Source organism: Talpa occidentalis, unplaced genomic scaffold, assembly GCF_014898055.3.
Source record: "Talpa occidentalis isolate TD23 unplaced genomic scaffold, MPIMG_talOcc4v2.1 talOcc4.12, whole genome shotgun sequence".
In the NCBI taxonomy this organism is placed as follows: Eukaryota; Metazoa; Chordata; class Mammalia; order Eulipotyphla; family Talpidae; genus Talpa; species Talpa occidentalis.
In genome coordinates, this window is record NW_023601212.1 from 102,420,041 (window position 1) to 102,435,666 (window position 15,626).

The 15,626-nt window shown below is 64.5% G+C and overlaps 1 protein-coding gene across 1 annotated transcript in view; it reads right to left on the bottom strand.

Annotated features, from left to right (window-relative positions):
- Nucleotides 1–6,956, bottom strand: part of PDPK1 (3-phosphoinositide dependent protein kinase 1) — a 44,969-nt gene extending 38,013 nt beyond the window's left edge. Inside the window, exon 1 of the mRNA XM_037507759.2 lies at nucleotides 6,903–6,956. Within this exon, the coding sequence (XP_037363656.1) occupies nucleotides 6,903–6,926 (24 nt within the window). The 5' untranslated portion in view covers nucleotides 6,927–6,956. The remainder of the gene's footprint in view (nucleotides 1–6,902) is intronic.
- Between the last annotated feature and the right edge of the window lie 8,670 nt (nucleotides 6,957–15,626).

Sequence of the window (15,626 nt, forward strand, 5' to 3'; positions counted from 1 at the left end):
GGGGAGACCCAGAGGGCACGACCAGTACCCGGACGTGGCCCGGGGGTCCTGGCACTGAGCTGGACACCCGGGACAGCCCACGAGATGCAAACACGGTTCAGTTCGCAGGCGATGCCAGCACTGACTTGTGGCGGACAAGGGGTGCTGGCGCCGGGCTCACGGGCACCCTGCTTTCTGCGCCTTTGCCCTGCGCAGGCAACGGCTCCCAAATCCAGCCGCCTTTAAAGGCAGGTGGGCTCGCAGGCCATTCTGACAGCGCCAAGCAAGCCCAGAGGCGCCCTGGCTGCCCTGCCCACGGGGCTGGAGCGGGGACGAGGCAGGAGCCGCCGCCCAGAGGGCACGCAGAGCCCAGGCGGTCCAAGGTGGCGGCTGCAGCGGGCTCCCGCCGTCCGGAACCCCCGCGTGAGGAGCGCATGTGGCCTGCCTGTGCTCCCATGCTCTGAACAGTGCTCCCTCCTCCCCGAGCTTCCTCCCACGCCGCCACGCCTGCACTTGGGCAACCCAGATCTCCCCACCCGCCCCACCCTGCAGCCACCCCCGGCAGCAAAGGCCCCACTCAGCGCACCGTGGGGCCCGGGTTCTTCCTGCCCACCTCCCCGAAAAGCCCCACAAAGGCAGGTGCCCTCCCCTTGGGGCTCCGCCTGGCATGGTCACACAGCTGACCCTTCCCTTTGGCCAGACACGGCTGGTAGGGCTCACAGAGGTGGGAGCACCTGGACCAGCCCACCCATGAAGGAGCTTCCTGCGTAGGAAGTCCCGCTCTGCGGGCGCCTCTCCTCCTGGGCCCCGTCTTCCCGACCCCTTCTACCCCAGACCCTCAAAGCTCAGTGCTCAGGTTCTAGGCGGGAGAATTTCCTAAGATAATTCAAAAAAAAAAGCCAGTTACAATGTAAGGGGACATCGGGAATGAGGACAGCACGCGCACAAACACCTGGATTTAGGCGCGCGCTTTTAAGCCGTGTCACCTGATGACAGCGGCTGTGGACGCGCCCTCGGCGGAGACTGTAACTGTGACCGAGGAAAAAGCCCCACGGAAGAAAGACACGAAGGGCAGGAGAAAACCGCGTCAACAGTGGGAAAGAGCAGCAAAGGCCGCTCGGGAAGCAGCGCACAGGGGGCTTCCGCGGGCCCGCGGGTCCATCCTGCGGTCTCCTGGCCAGCGCCCCATGGCGCCCAGGGGAGACTGTGGGGGGCTCGGCACCCCAAGGCAGGCCGCAGCGCGAAGGCCGAGCCCGGGAAGGCTCCGCGCCCCGGCTGGGGAGTGAGTCGGCTCCGCCCGCGCCCCACAGCCGGCCGCCACCCCGACCCTCCTGAGACAACGGCTGAGCAGAGCCAGCGTCCGGGCAAGTCTCGCGCCAACGGGCCTGTCCCCCTCACATCCCCGAGGACACACGCACGCGGCACGGCGTGACGGCCAGCGTGGACGTACACTGGCACTACCACTCCGGCCCCTCGGCCCTCCTCCGAGGCTGGTGGCGCCCCCGTCCCCGGGCACCCTGCCACAGGAAACCCCACTGGGACGCAGAGTGCTGGGGTCCCCAGGACCACCAGCGGCCCGGCCACCCGGGAGAGCCGGGACCACGACAGGTACGAGACGTAGCTGCCCACACACGGAGGCCGCCTCTCAGCACAGGGCTCCCTCACAGACCAACGCTGCAGCCTGGGAGAGCCCTCTCCAACTGTGCCCAAAGAGGGGTGCACTAAAGGACGCAGAATGGGGTGCTCACCTTCCCAGACGTCCCTCAGTCACGAGGGAAAAGCACCTGGGACGAAAAGCCTGGGACGAAGCCTGCGCCCATGGCCCCCCACTCAGCCAGGGTCTCCAGGGACAGCCCCAGCGGGACACAAGCCCCTCCAAAGGACTGCCCTCGTGTGCGTCCACCTCGCCGTGCTGGCTCCTCTGCAGGCCAGCTGCCCGGGGCCAGCCCCGCGGGACAGGGGCCCCCACAGGCCCACCTGCTGGGGCAGCAGAGTCAACGAGGAGGGCTCCGCTCGCCACCCCGCAGGCCCACGCAGCATCTTGCTGGCCTAGATGGACCCCAAGGCGGGCCGGCCAGGCCTGCCCAAGAGGCACCAGCGCGTGAAAAGGGACCCGTCGCTTTGAAACATAACCTCTCCCACGGGCGAGGGAGGCAGCGGCACACACGGAGCAGAAGCGAGCCACTGCCTTCAGCATCCCACGACAGTGACGGGGTTGGGGGGGAGTGGGGGGTGGGGGGCCTTCACCGCCTGACTTCCTCTCACACCAGGAGCTAGACAGGCAGTGACTGCTTCTGAAGAGTTCTCCCTCCACAAACAGCGCTGGACTTGGGGTCACCATGTACCTGCAAGATGCAGACTGTTTTGTTACCAAAAAAATAAAAGTGAGGGCCTCCCTGGAGGCGCAGGGGTTGAAGACACAGTGCTATCAAGCTACCGGCGGCCACCATGGCATGAGTTCAATCCCCAGCCAGGGAGCTGACCCCACATGGCGCAGCAGTCCTCTCCTGTCTCCCCGCCGCTCCCCTCAGCAGTGTACTTCGTCAGTCTGCATGTTCTGTTCCCTGCTCTGGCTCTGGTGAATCCTCTCACCCTCCCGCGCTTCTGACTGTACCCAGCGCTTATATAAATAAATCTTTAAATAAATGAATAAAGACATAAATAAAGACATAAATAAAATTGGTGAGACACACAGGCATGTGATAAGCCCGTCACAAGAAGCCGGGGCATGAGAACCAAGAGAAAGCATGAAAAAGCCGAACAGAAGCCACAGAGACTCAGGTGTGGAAGCTGAGGTGGAGCCCATGGCCAAGAAACACCAGGGGCGGCCGGCGAGTGGGCCTGGGCAGCAGGGGCCGCAGGCGCAAAGGAACAGATGGTCAGAAAGGGCTTCCCATCCGCCAGGGGGGTTTCCACTGAGGGGAATTTCTTCAGGCAAAGAGGAAGTGCCTGAAGAGAAGAACCTGACCCCCAAGAGCAACCTGGCCCGTCCCCGGGCTGTGCCGCTGGAAGAGGCGCGGCGGGCGCCCCCAGAGCGCGCCTCACTCAGAACAGACCACTGGAGAGCTGGAGGACGCGGAGCAGCCAGTCGCCTCCCCCCTCCCAGGAGGGACCAGGAATAAAGCCAGGTGCCAGGTGGGCACGGGGCGGAGAGTGCAGCGGGGCAGACCCCCCCCAAGGCGAGCACCTCCTTCCCGGCAGGCGGCCGTGGTCGCGCTCACGCTCACGCACACGCACACAGCACGGCCGATGCTTCCCGATCAAGGGCTCCAGCTCCGCCGCTGTCCCCATCCCCCCCACGGAGGGGGAGCCAGGGCAGCTCCGACCCCTTCTCCCACCAGGCACGGGGGACAAAGAGCAGAGACACGGTGGGTGAAGCTCCCGGCAGGCACCTCGCGCTGCTGTCACGGGGCTCTGCAGCTCCCGCTGCCGCGAGTTTATTCCACAGAGCAAGCAGCCGGAGTGGGTTCGGCAGGGGACGCGCCACACAAGCCAAGCCTTCCGCGGGACGAATGGCGAGCGCAGCGCCGGCGGGATGCTCCCGCTGCAGCCTATGCACAGCCTCGGCCCCAGGCAGGCAGGCGCGCCACCCGCTGCGGCTCCACAGACCCCCCCTAGAGCACGCCCTCAAATACGGGGGCGCATCACTCCCCGCGGCAGCAGGCCGACCTGGGACACACAGGCTGCCGCGCGCACTCAGTGGACGCGGGCCCTGGGGCAGCAGAGCTGCGTGCCCACCTCCACCCAGGCCCGGCCCCGCCCCGGGTGGGCCCCGCTCCGTCTGTTCTGCGAGCCGCGCCCGTCCCCCGCCCGTCCCCGGCTGCAGTCAGACCTGCTGACCTTTAATATTTAACACGCGCAGCTCGGCGCGGACAGGTCCAGCTTCCGCAGGCCCGCGTGGAGCCCTCGCAGCTGAACAGCAGCCTGGATCGCTCGCCCGGACAGGGAGCCAGTAGGCCAGAAACGCCAAGCGGGGTCTCCGCACAGTCACAACTTTGAATTTCTTGGAGTAAAAATTTGAGTTTAAACGCCATGGAACTGTCCTAGACTAAGGCGATGGAAACAGACTTTGTGATGTGACGCTTTTTAAAGACAGAGTCAAGCACTGAAAACAGCCCCCCAAGAACCATCATGAACCCCAACAGCCAGAAGCCCCCATTACTCTGGAGAAAATGCACTCTGCCCGCCGACCCAGCTGGCACCGGGCTCACGCCAGCTCTTGCCACACACGCGCTCCGCAGGGGCCCGGAGCCACGCTGAGGGGAACAGGCCGCGGCAGTTTCAGGCCGGGAGACCCTCCCCGTCCCAGGCCGCAGCTCCACGCCGGCACTTCCTCCTGCGGACCTGCCCTTTGAACCCGCCTGCTGAACAACTGCGCTATGAGCCCCGCTCCCTGCACCCAGCTGTCATCAGCGAGGAGCAGGCACACACCCGGGCAGAGCCGGGCACCTGCCAAGGGCCATCTCCACACCGAGATGCCCCAGCCCGGCCCGGCCCGGCCACCAGCGCAAAGCAGCGCCTGCAGCCCCGAAGTCCACCCACAGAAGGCACTCCGCGGGGAGGGGCCAGCGGCGGGCCTGCGGCTAAGGCCTGGCAAGGGGCTGGCCGGCTCTCCCCGCAGCTCGCCACACGCTCGCCCGACATGCACCCAAGCCCCGCATCGGGGGGCTCATGAGGTGGCGACACAGAAGGGAAAGGGGAAGCCATACGGGACTGCTTTTCCTCCTCCCCGACGCCAGGCTGAGGGCAGCCCAGAGGCCTCTTCCAAAGGTGGCTGCTCTGCCCCTTGCAAGACAACGCATGCCAAGGGCAGGACGAAGCCAGATTTCCACCCCGGCCGCACCAACACCTCATCTCGCCAACCTGGACTCAGCTGGGGAGCTGCTGCCGGGCGGCGGGGGCAGGAGCAAGCCTGCTGCCCAAGGCTGCGTGCGGAGCATCTACCCAGGAAGGGGTGCGCGAATCAGAACCTTCTTCCCATGTTCTCTGCCCCCCTCCCCGCGCTCCTGGGGCAGAGCTTCCCTGAAGCAGGCAGAGCCACACCTGGCTCACAGGTAGCCCACTGCAGACCTCACCTTGAAACAAATCTCGGCACGATTCTTTTGCCCAAAGGGAGGGCTCCCAGCCTCACCCATTCAGAAACCCTCAAACAAGGACAGACCGAGGCCTCTGTCCAAACAGCTGCTTTCTAACCATGTGAGTCCGAAACCGGCTCCCAGGGTCACAGAGTTCAGCCATCTGCCCACAGAAACGAATGTGCTGTCCTGCCCCAAGGAGGACACAGGCCTGCAGGTGCAGCCCCCAGAAGACACCCTGGTCGGCAGCATGGGCTGAGCTGCCCGGTCCACCCTCTCGAGGGGCCTGCCTCGCTGGAGGGACACAGATGGAGGCCCTGCTGCCTTCACCCCATGTGCTTCACCCCGAGCTGCGCTTCACTTGCCAGGCCAGCACTCAGCCTCTCTGCACGGCTCAAGTGGAGACCAAGCCACTCGCGACACATGTGGTGGACAGAAACCACGCCACACAGCACGGGCGGCTCGACAGCACCGCCCGGGATAGAGCTCCGTGCGCGGCACCTCCGCAGCGGGCGCCGTTCCGACTGCGCGACTCAGGCTGCCCACCGCCTGCCGAACTCGTAGAGAGACGGGAGCCGCGCGCCCAGGCCAGGAGCCCCTGCGGCGCCAGCCTGACATCCACGTGCACACCCACTCAGCCTGCCAGGCTCTCCCTCGCCAGGGCGTCCAACACTGGGGCACCCGCCATACTGAGGGGAGCCCGGCACGCTCTCCTACGGGACGCAGGGGGCGCTGGCTAGGACGACCCCAGAGCCCCCCTCACTCATTCCAGCACCTGAGCATTAAAACATGCCTCAAGCGAAGAAGACTCTGGAACTCCAGCGTCCACCACATGGACATGGCCAGCCTGAGAAGACTCGCTCCCTCCCCTCCCTGCGGACCGCGCACCACCGTGGGAGGGTTCTCTTGACGAAGTCGCAGGATGAGGTGAGGCGGGTGTCCACTGGGCTGGCCAGCAGTCCCCGCCTGGCCGCTCGGCGGGGACAGGGCCTGCAGACCCCGGATGAACGAGCACCACGGCCCCGGCAGAGCTGTCAGCCCCTCCGCGCCGCGGCCTCCCGGGCCGGCCCAAGCTTCGGGCCGGTGCTGCTTCTCCTCCCTCCCATCACACTCACAGGCGCTCAGGACCCTCGCCGGAGCCTGCACACCTTCCCCCAGGGCGCAGCGCCGGAGAACCCGCGGGGACCTCACTCCCCGGTGCGCCGTCGCGGAAGGGCTGCGCCCGTGAAGCGAGCGGGCCGGCGCCTAGACGGCGGCCGGCGCCCCCGCGGCCACCTGCGCGCCCGCGGCCGCCTCCCGCCCGCCTCGCCGGACGCCGGGCCTGCCGCGGGGAGCCCCGCCGCCGCGGGGACGCTTCTCGCCGCAGAGAAAACAAAGACCCGCGAGCGACACTCCCGGCAGACGGGCGCCGGCGAGCGCGGGTCCGCCCGGCCTCCCCGGCCCGCGCCCCTCCTCCCGGCGCGCCCTCGCCCTCTCCGCGGGCCGGTTCCGGCGCGGCCGCCCCGGGCGCCCCGCCTCGCCGGCCCCTCGCGCGGGCCGCGGCCCCCACCTGCCGGGCCCGGGCCGGGCGCGCTCGGCGGCTCCCGCGCGGACCCCGTCGCGGGCCGGGCCCAGGGCGCGTCCTCCGCGCGGGCGGCTCGCCCCGGCCCCGGCCCCGGCCGCCCGCAAACTTTCCGGCGCGCCCCCCGCGCCGCCCGGGCCCGCGCCCGGGCCCCCCGCCGCCGGCCCCGGCCGCAGGTGAGGCGCCGCCCGGCCCTCGGGACCCCGGGCCGCCCCGCCTCGCCGGCCCCGGGGCCGCCGCGCGCTCGCGGGTAACGGGCCGGGCGCCGGGAGCCGCCGCGCACTCACCAGCTGGCTGGTGGTCCTGGCCATGGGCCTCGCGTCGGCGCGGCGCCTCCCCCGCGGCGCGGCGCCTCCTCAGCGTCCTCCTCCCCGCGGCGGAGCCCCAGCAATGGCCGCCCTCATCCTGCGCCCGCCCCGCGCCCGCCGGCCCCCGCCCCCGGCGCCGCCCCGCCCCCGCGCCACGCCGGGCGGGACTTCCGGCCGCCGCCGGCGCCGCGCGCGCCCATTGGCCGCGCCCGCCGTCGCTCCGCCGCGCCCGGGCCCGCCCCGCCGGGGCCCCGAGCCGCATTTCCGGGTTGGGGCCCGGGCGGGCGGGAGCGGCCCGGCCCCGCCGGGGAGGCGGCCCCGCGCGAGCCAATCCCGGGCCGCGGGGCGGGGCCTGCCGGGGGCGGGGGGCGAGCTGTCATCCCGGCTCCCGGGCGGGGAAACTGAGGCTCGCGGGGCCGGGCCGCCAAGGTCACGCCCAGGCCGCGGCGGGCCGGGCTCGAACCTGCGGCCCGCGCTGGGAGCCGCCCGCCGCGCCGCCGGGGAGACGCGACTTGCTTCGCTGCGGGCCCGCAGAGCGCTCGGCGCGGGGCCGCCGCGGGCGTGATGACGTGTCCGGCCCGGGCACCGTGACGCGGCGCCGTCCACGCCGCGCGCCCGGGGCGACGCGCACTCGCCGGCCGGGAGGCGCCCCTCGCCTCGGGAGCCGCGCGCCGGGGAGGGCCGGGTCGGCCCGCGGGGCGTCCTGCCACGGTCGTGGCCCAGGCGCGCGCCGCGACGACCCGCGCCGAGAGCACCGCGGCGGCCCCCGCCCTCAGGGGCGTGAACAGCCGCCACCGCGTTCCGGGCTGTTTTCTTTTTTGTTGTTAGGATTTGGTTTTATGCGAGAGCCGGGCGCAGGCCAGCGGCAGGGAGCGCGAGAGCACTCACCGCGGACAGCGGGGAGCAGAACGGGCAGCGAGGAAACACACTGCTGCGGGGAGCGGCGGGAGACGGGCGAGGTCCGCCGCGCCATGTGGGAGCCTCCCCGGCCGGCCGGGATCGAACCCGCGCTGCAGAGGCTGCGGGCAGCTTCACAGTGCGGCGCTCAGCCGCCTGCGCCACCAGGGGAGGCCTCCTGGACCTGCTCTTAACAAGGAATTCTTGGGGCCTCCGCAGTTGAGCTCGGCGCTGTGAAGCTGTCCGCAGCCTCTGCAGCGCGGGTTCGGTTCCTGGCTGGCCAGGGAGCTACCCACATGGCGGGGCAGACCTCTCCTGTCTCGCCCGCTGCTCCCCTCAGCAGTGTGTTTCAGTCCATCTGCCTGTTCTGCTCCCCACTCCGTCTCTGGTGAATCCTCTCACCCCCACGCCTCTGACCTGTACCCCAGCTCTTACATATATATATTTTTTAGAAAAGGAATTCTTATGCCTAATCTCATTTACTCTAAACATGCTATTTGCTACTGTTGCCCCCATGAGGAAACTGGGGCATAGTACAATTCCGCAACTGGTCACTTAGAGCCAGAACCAGGTTCAAGACACCCCCTCCCCACCAGAGGCTGTGCTCTGACACCGCAGCCTCTGGTGAGTTCTCCCGCCTCCAGTGCTCTGTACATTTCTGCACCATAAAAATTAGAGGGCAAATGAACCCCCAGAATGGCTGATATCTGCCCTCAATACACACTTTGTCATCTAACAACATACCATCCTGATGCATGGCTGCCATCTTCCTCAGTCTTAAGGGCTACAGAGGGCTCCCCTGAAGGAAAACTAGTTCATAGGCCCACACATTGAGTAAGATCACACCTAACAGACACTGAAATGGTTCCTGGACTTCAGCCTTGCGAACCAGACCCTGCGCTTAAATACCGGCACCACCTTTCTGATGTCCCAATAAATTCTTAGCCGATGGAAGTGATGAGTCAACATCCAGGCAACTGCCTCAAGACTTCTGATACGTGCTGCCAATTGCCAGTTGCCAAGCCCTTCCAGACACTCGCACCCTCTGTGGACACAAAGGCAAGCTCAAAGGTGGACACTGACTGTTGCCACCACACCAAGCTTGGAGACGTCGGGAACAATACCCAACATCCACACAAAGCGCAGCATGCCAGAGCCAGCTGGGTGGCCGGGCATAGTGGGCACAGCCACTGCAGCCCTGGGGTCACAGGCACAGGAGTCAAAGCCAGCACCGGCCAAGTCCGATGCCCTGTTCGAGGTACTGTACCCACATGCTTCCCAGCAATTCTGATTTTGCATTTATTTTAGCCCTCACAAAGTAGTAGTAACTGGTCCTGAGAGAATAGTAATTATTGTATAACTTATCTTACTTAACAGTCATCACACCCTGAGACATTCAGTGTTCTTGACCATCTTGTAGGAAAACAACAATCTGCCTGTGGGCCTCCCTGGGGGCCCAGGGGTTCGTCTCAGCACTATGAAGCTATCAACAGCCACTGCAGCCTGAGTGCGATCCCCAGCCAGGGAGCTACGTACAGGGCGCAGCAGACCTCTCCTGTCTCCCCGCTGCTCCCCTCGGCAGTGGATTTCAGTCAGTCTGCCTGTTCTGTTCCCCGCTCTGTCTCTGGTGAGTCCTCCCACCACTACCCCCGCACCCCTAGCCTGCACCCCTGTTCTCGTATGCATATTTTTTTTTTAAAAAGCCCAACTGCCCACTAGATGAGAGCATCAATGTACACATAACTACAGAGCTGAGAAACACCAATCTTACCAGCACCCTTTCAGAGAAAGTCACTGAAGGATGTGCTCCACCGAACGATGGGCTAAACCAAGAAAGACATGGGATGCAGGCAACTGGAAGGAACCGAACACACAGGCAGATGACAGGGTAAGTCCCCGGCCGAGCCTGTCAGCAAGCACAAGGTGTGTGTCCCTGCCATGCGGACAGACAGACACTGGCGCCCCACTGGGGAACAGCACATAAAACTCTCTGGTCTCAGAGGCAGGGGAAGGAGGGCAGCAGGCAGCATGATAAATAAGCAAATCTGACGGTATGTCAGCAGTCCCTTCATGCTGTGAGAAAGAAAAAAATTGTTAAGTGAGGACCCAGGGGCGCCCAGGAGAAGGTGCAATTTAAATGCATAAAAGAAAACCCCAGCAGATGATCAGGGAGCACCCAGAGCCAGCGGAGCAGGCTTCAGAGGGCACCGGAAAAATCCCACGAGAGCCATGTTCACCATCCTGGCAGGGACGAGCTGACCTGCCATACTGGTCACGATCTGCTGGGCAGGTAGGGGTGGGGAGCGGTGATGAGAGCAGAAGTCAACGGTGACGACAAATGATAAATCAGGCCTCCTGGGTGGTGGAAGGGTTAAGCACCGCACTATGAAGCAATCCGCAGCCACTGCAGCACAAGTTCGATCCCCGGCCAGAGAGCTACCCACATGACGCAGCAGACCTCTCCTGTCTCACCGGCTGCTCCCCTCAGCAGTGTGTTACAGTCAGTCTGCCTGTTCTACTCCCCACTCTATCTGGTGAATTCTCTCACCCCCTGCGTCTCTGGCCTGTGCCCCATCTCTTGTATGTATAATAAAAATCTTTTTAAAAATTAAAAAAAGATTGGGGCCTCCCCGGTGGTGCAGCGGTTGAGCGCTGGGTTGCGAAGCTGCCCGCAGCCTCTGTGGCGCCGGTTCGATCCCCGGCTGCTCCCCGGCCCCCGGAGGAGGGTCCCGCATGGCGCGCAGACCTCTCCTGCCGCCCGCTGCTCCCCTCAGCAGGGTCCTTCGGTCCTTCTGCCTGCTCTGCTCCCCGCTCTGGCTCTGGTGAATTCTCTCACCCTCCCGCGCTTCTGACTGTACCCAGTGCTTGTATAAATAAATAAATAAATAAATAAATAAATCTTAAAAAAAATAAATAAAAGATAAATCAAGACACAAAACATAAGGGTATTTTTTTCTTTTTAAAGATTTATTTATGCATACAAGAACTGGGGAACAAGCCAGAGGTGTGGGGAGGGATGAGAGGATTCACCAGACTGGGGAGCAGAACAAGCAGATCCACTGAAATCCACTGCTTAGGGGAGCAGTGGGGAGACTTGAGAGGTCTGTTGTGCCCTGGGCAGCTGCCCTGGTCGGCCAGGGATCAAACTCATGCTGCAATGGCTGCCGATAGCTTCACAGGTTGCGTCTTAACCCCTTGCGCCACCAGGGAGACCCAAGTTTTGTTTTGTTTTGTGGGACCCTCACCGGCAGCCGGGGAATGAACCAGCGTTGCAGAGGCTGTGGGCAGCCTCGCAGCCCAGTGCTCAACTGCTGCACCACTGGGGAGGCCCCCAAGTTATTTTTTTTAAACAGAGATTCTTTAGAAAGACATAAACAGCAGGGAGAATATTTTAGCCAGGAGAAAATGGGGTGCAGTTTATCATGACACGCCTTTGTAGAACTACTGAGCTCTTAAACCTCAATACAAGTGAAAATGAGTGACGATACCTTCTTCCTTAAACACCTTAGCAGCTCTGGCTCCTGCAGGTCAATGAGGCAAAGATGTGACAGCACAGCTTTAGCATGAAACCAACGAAAATAGAAACAACTGTAATATGGTAAAATGAGAATGGTAAAATGAAGTGTGCTCCGTTCAGCCGGGAGCTTCCTGTGCAGGTGCTGAAGAAAGCGGGCAGCCCGGAGAGAAAGGCGGTGGAGGCAGTTGCAGATTAAGTATCAAAAGATCCAAAGAATGTTTTCAAATAACTCAGGTAAGTTTAAGCAGGAAAACATGTATGGAATGTGAAAGCACCTGAGAAAAGTCTGGAAGGAGGGATGCGCGGGGTTCTCCCCTAGGGGGTGGACCGAGGGCTTTGACGTGTTTTTGGCTGTTACTCCACAGCATGGCCTTAGTAACTGAAAGAACCCAGGGCGGGGGCAGGCCGGAGGGGCGGGGTGGGGACAGAGGGCCCACCAGAGGGGCAGGGGAGGGAGGGCGCAGCAGGCAGCAGGGAGGGGCAGCTGAAAGGAGGCAGGACACTTCCAGGTCTCGGAGCCAGCCAACCCGCAGGGCCCAGGCCAGGCCCAGCCCCTCCTGGGAGAGGCAGCTACCCCCTCCACGGGCAGGAGGGCAGGTGGTCTCACCTGACCCAGCACAGCTCACTGGCACCCTGCGCGCAGCTCTCCTTTGCCCCTTCCTGGCCTGGAGGCTGGCCGCGAGGTACCTCAGGTGAGCCTGCAGCCGCCAGCTGGCATTGTGAGGTCACGTGCCCACACAGGTGCAGGAGGGCAGTGGGGCCGTCCTGGGAGGGGCTGGGGGATGGCGGCCCGGCTCCCGGCCTCTGCTCTTCATGTCTCCACCCGGTCCCAATAGCGCTTGTGGCATGGGGGCCCTGGGCTTAGGGGCTCTGAGGTGGCCTGATGTCACCCAGCTGGCGCTGTAGTTGCGGGGAGGGGGTAACAAATTACCCCCGCTTGGAGGCGTGAAACAAGTTTTCCATGTTCCGGTCGGTGGCGGACGCGGGGGCAGCCTAGCAGGCCCCGGCCTCCCGAGGGCGCGGTGGAGGCGCCGGGGCTGCCTGGCAGAGGCCTGGGTCCTCTCCACCAGCACGGCGAGTGTCTCGGGCCTTGACGGCCGGGTCACACCAGAGTGAGCGGTTCCGGAGCGTGCGCGCCCCATCGGAAGCCACAGCGGGGGCGCGCCTCCCGGGGCTCCCTGGGCCAGGGACCCGCAGGGTGTGAGCCCAGCAGGCGGGGTCACAGAGCCGCCACCACAGCTAGTCAAGGGCCCTCCGGAACGCGACAGGGACCAGGATAGACTGGGCAAGAGGAGCAGCCAGGCCTGCGGCCCAGAGGCCTTTCGAGCCAGGGAAGGCCTCATAGGCAAGAGGGGAGGCAGGGGAGCCAATTAGAGAGCCTCTAACCAGGGAGCGAAAGGGGCTCTCAAGAGACCGGGGGGGGGGGCACTTGCATTTGTGGCCGTGGCAGCATGAAGGACAGGTGTCGGCGAGCCACTGCTTCCCAGTGACCTGGGGAAATGTCCTCCCTTGCGGGGGTTATGCTCTGAGAGAGAGAAACCAACGGGGTGGGGGGGGCGGGAAACAGAAGGTCGCATGGAATCTCAGGCCAGTAACTTCTCTCCAAGGACCTCGATGTCCCCAGCTGGAAAATGGGCCAACTCCAAATACTGCCAGAACCCCAGACTGGGACATCAGAGCTGCCGAGCTGCAGGGAAAGGGGCGCCTCCCTGCACGACCCGGCACGGCACTCATTGCTGGGTCCCTCAGCGCAGACCCTGGGCAGGTCCTGTCCCTCTGAGGCGTGGGTGGCAGGCTGATGGTCCTCCAGAGGCGCCGTCCTCATCCACAACTTGTGGACGCTACCTTCTATAAAAGGGGGAGCTGAGATTGCAGAAAAGCTGGCTTTAAAATTAGGAAGAGGTGGGGCCTCCCTGGTGGTGCAGGGGTTAAGCACAGCACCGAAGCTGTCCGCAGCCTCTGCAGCACAAGTTCCAGCCAGCCAAGGAGCTAATGCACAGGGCCAGCAGGCCTCTCCGGTCTCCCCGCTGCTCCCCTCAGCAGTGGATGTCAGTCAATCAGCCTGTATTACTCCCCACTCTGTCTCCAGCGAGTCCTCTCAACCGCACACCTCTGACCTGCACCCCAGTTCTTGTATGCATAAACAAATCTTAAAAAAAATAAAACGGGGCCTCCCCGGTGGCGCAGCGGTTGAGCGCTGGGTTGCGAAGCTGCCCACAGCCTCTGCAGCGCCAGTTCGATCCCCGGCTGCTCCCCGGCCCCCGGAGGAGGGTCCCACATGGCGCCCAGACCTCTCCTGCCGCCCGCTGCTCCCCTCAGCAGTGTCCTTCGGTCCTTCTGCCTGCTCTGCTCCCTGCTCTGGCTCTGGTGAATTCTCTCACCCTCCCGCGCTTCTGACTGTACCAATATCAGTGCTTGTATCAATACATAAATAAATAAATAAAAATAAATTAAACTTAAAAAATAAATAAATAAAAAATAAAATGCAGAGAGGACCCAGGCAAGCCGGGGGTGGGGGGAGGCTCTGCAGGCCTGCAGAAGAGGGAGGCGCAGGAGTGGCAGTGATGCCGCCGGAAACCAGCACCAGCTTGGCAAATGGCACAGCAAGGAGGCCACAGCAGCTAGGAGGGCGAGACTGCACTCTCCCTGGGCCAGAGGAGGGCCAACCCCGTCGCCACCTCCCCTTCCTGGGCTGACGGTGGCTGATGCCTGATTTCCCCCAGAACTGTAAAATAACCACCGCGTGTTCTTTTAAACTGCAACGCTGGGGGCCTCCCTGATGGCCCAAGGTTTGAGTCTCAGCACTGTCACCACCATGGCCAGAGTTCCATCCCCGCCAGGGAGCTACCCACAGGGCGAGCAAGGCCTCTCCTGACTCCCCGCTGCTCCCCTCACAGTTTTAGTGGATCCGCCTGTTCTGCTCCCCACTCTGTCTTCGGGAAGTCCTCTTGCCCTCGGCACCCCTGGCCTGCACCCCAGCTCTTCAGCGCAAAAATAAATAAAACAAAGAACCACCCCTCTGGCGGCAGAAGACTCGTGCAGAGGCCCCTCTGGCTCTGCTGTGGCCACGCGGGGACAAGACCACAGGGCCCAAAGCTGCCAAGCAGCGCCCTCCACCTCTGGGATGCCCCGGAGGCCCTTCAGGGGCCGTGGCCCCAAGGGTGAAGGAGTGGGAAGACCCCAGGTGCTCCCTGGGGGGTCTGGCTAACTAGCTACAGATGCTGTCTTCAGGACGCTCGCCTTCAGGTGGCTCAGTCAGAAGCTCGGAGCGGCCGCCTGATGCCAGGAGTGCGGACCCAGCGGGCAAATGCAGCCCAGACGCGGAGGGAGCAAAGGCGGAGGATTCGTGTGAAAGGACCCACCCGGGGCTGATCATGAGCCAGGGGAAGGGGTTTGGTGGGGACCCCCCACCCCTCAACTCCCCAGCGCCAGCCAGGCAAGGTGGGGAGACAAGGGATGGGGCCGGTGGGGCCCGCAGGGGCGCGGTGGGACGGGGAGAGGAGGGCGCTGGGCCTCGGAACCCCGGACTTTCACCAGGTGGGAAGGCGCGTCGAGCCCCCACCCCCAAGTTCCCCAAGGCCCAGTAGGGCCCGATCCCCGTGGGGGCTGCCGCCTCGAGCCGCCTTCTCGGGCTGGACCCCTGGAGCGTGGCCGTGGATTACAGCGCTCCTGGGGCACGAGGTGCGCCCCCGATGCGGAGCCCGAGCCCGCGGCAGGTGGACAAGCGGCCCGGGCGCCCGGGGGCCCCAAGCGCACACCCGCCCCGCTGGTGACTCAGGTGCGGACCTGGCGCCACCGCCCCGCCCCGGGGGAAGCAGCCCCCACGTGCCCGCGGCCAGTTCCACCCAGCCCCCGTGAGGCTCCTTGCGAAGGGCAGGCACCTTCCGCCTGGGGACGCAGCCTCGGAGGCGGTAACAGAGCGGGAGGGGCCGAGGGGCCGGTGCCCGTTTCAGGGGTGCAGTCTGCATTTGGGGTGTTGGGGAAGTTCTGGGGGAGGGTGTGGTGGCTGCACGGCAGCGAGCGCTTAAGGACCCTGAACTGTGTGCTTGAAAATGGTGAAAATGGCCAACAACTGTCCCCAGATCTCAAAACCTGAAGCCCACAACTGCAGGGGCCGCCCTGCCCCTCCCTAGCCGGGCTGGCCTCGGCCCCACCCACACTAGGTGCCATCCTTGCCCACCTGAGTCCACCCAGAGTCCACCCAGAGCAGCAGGCAGGCACGGCTGGCTCAAGTCAAAGCCTGCCCTGGTGCTGACGGCCCTGTGAAACGGTGCCTCAGTTTCCCCCTC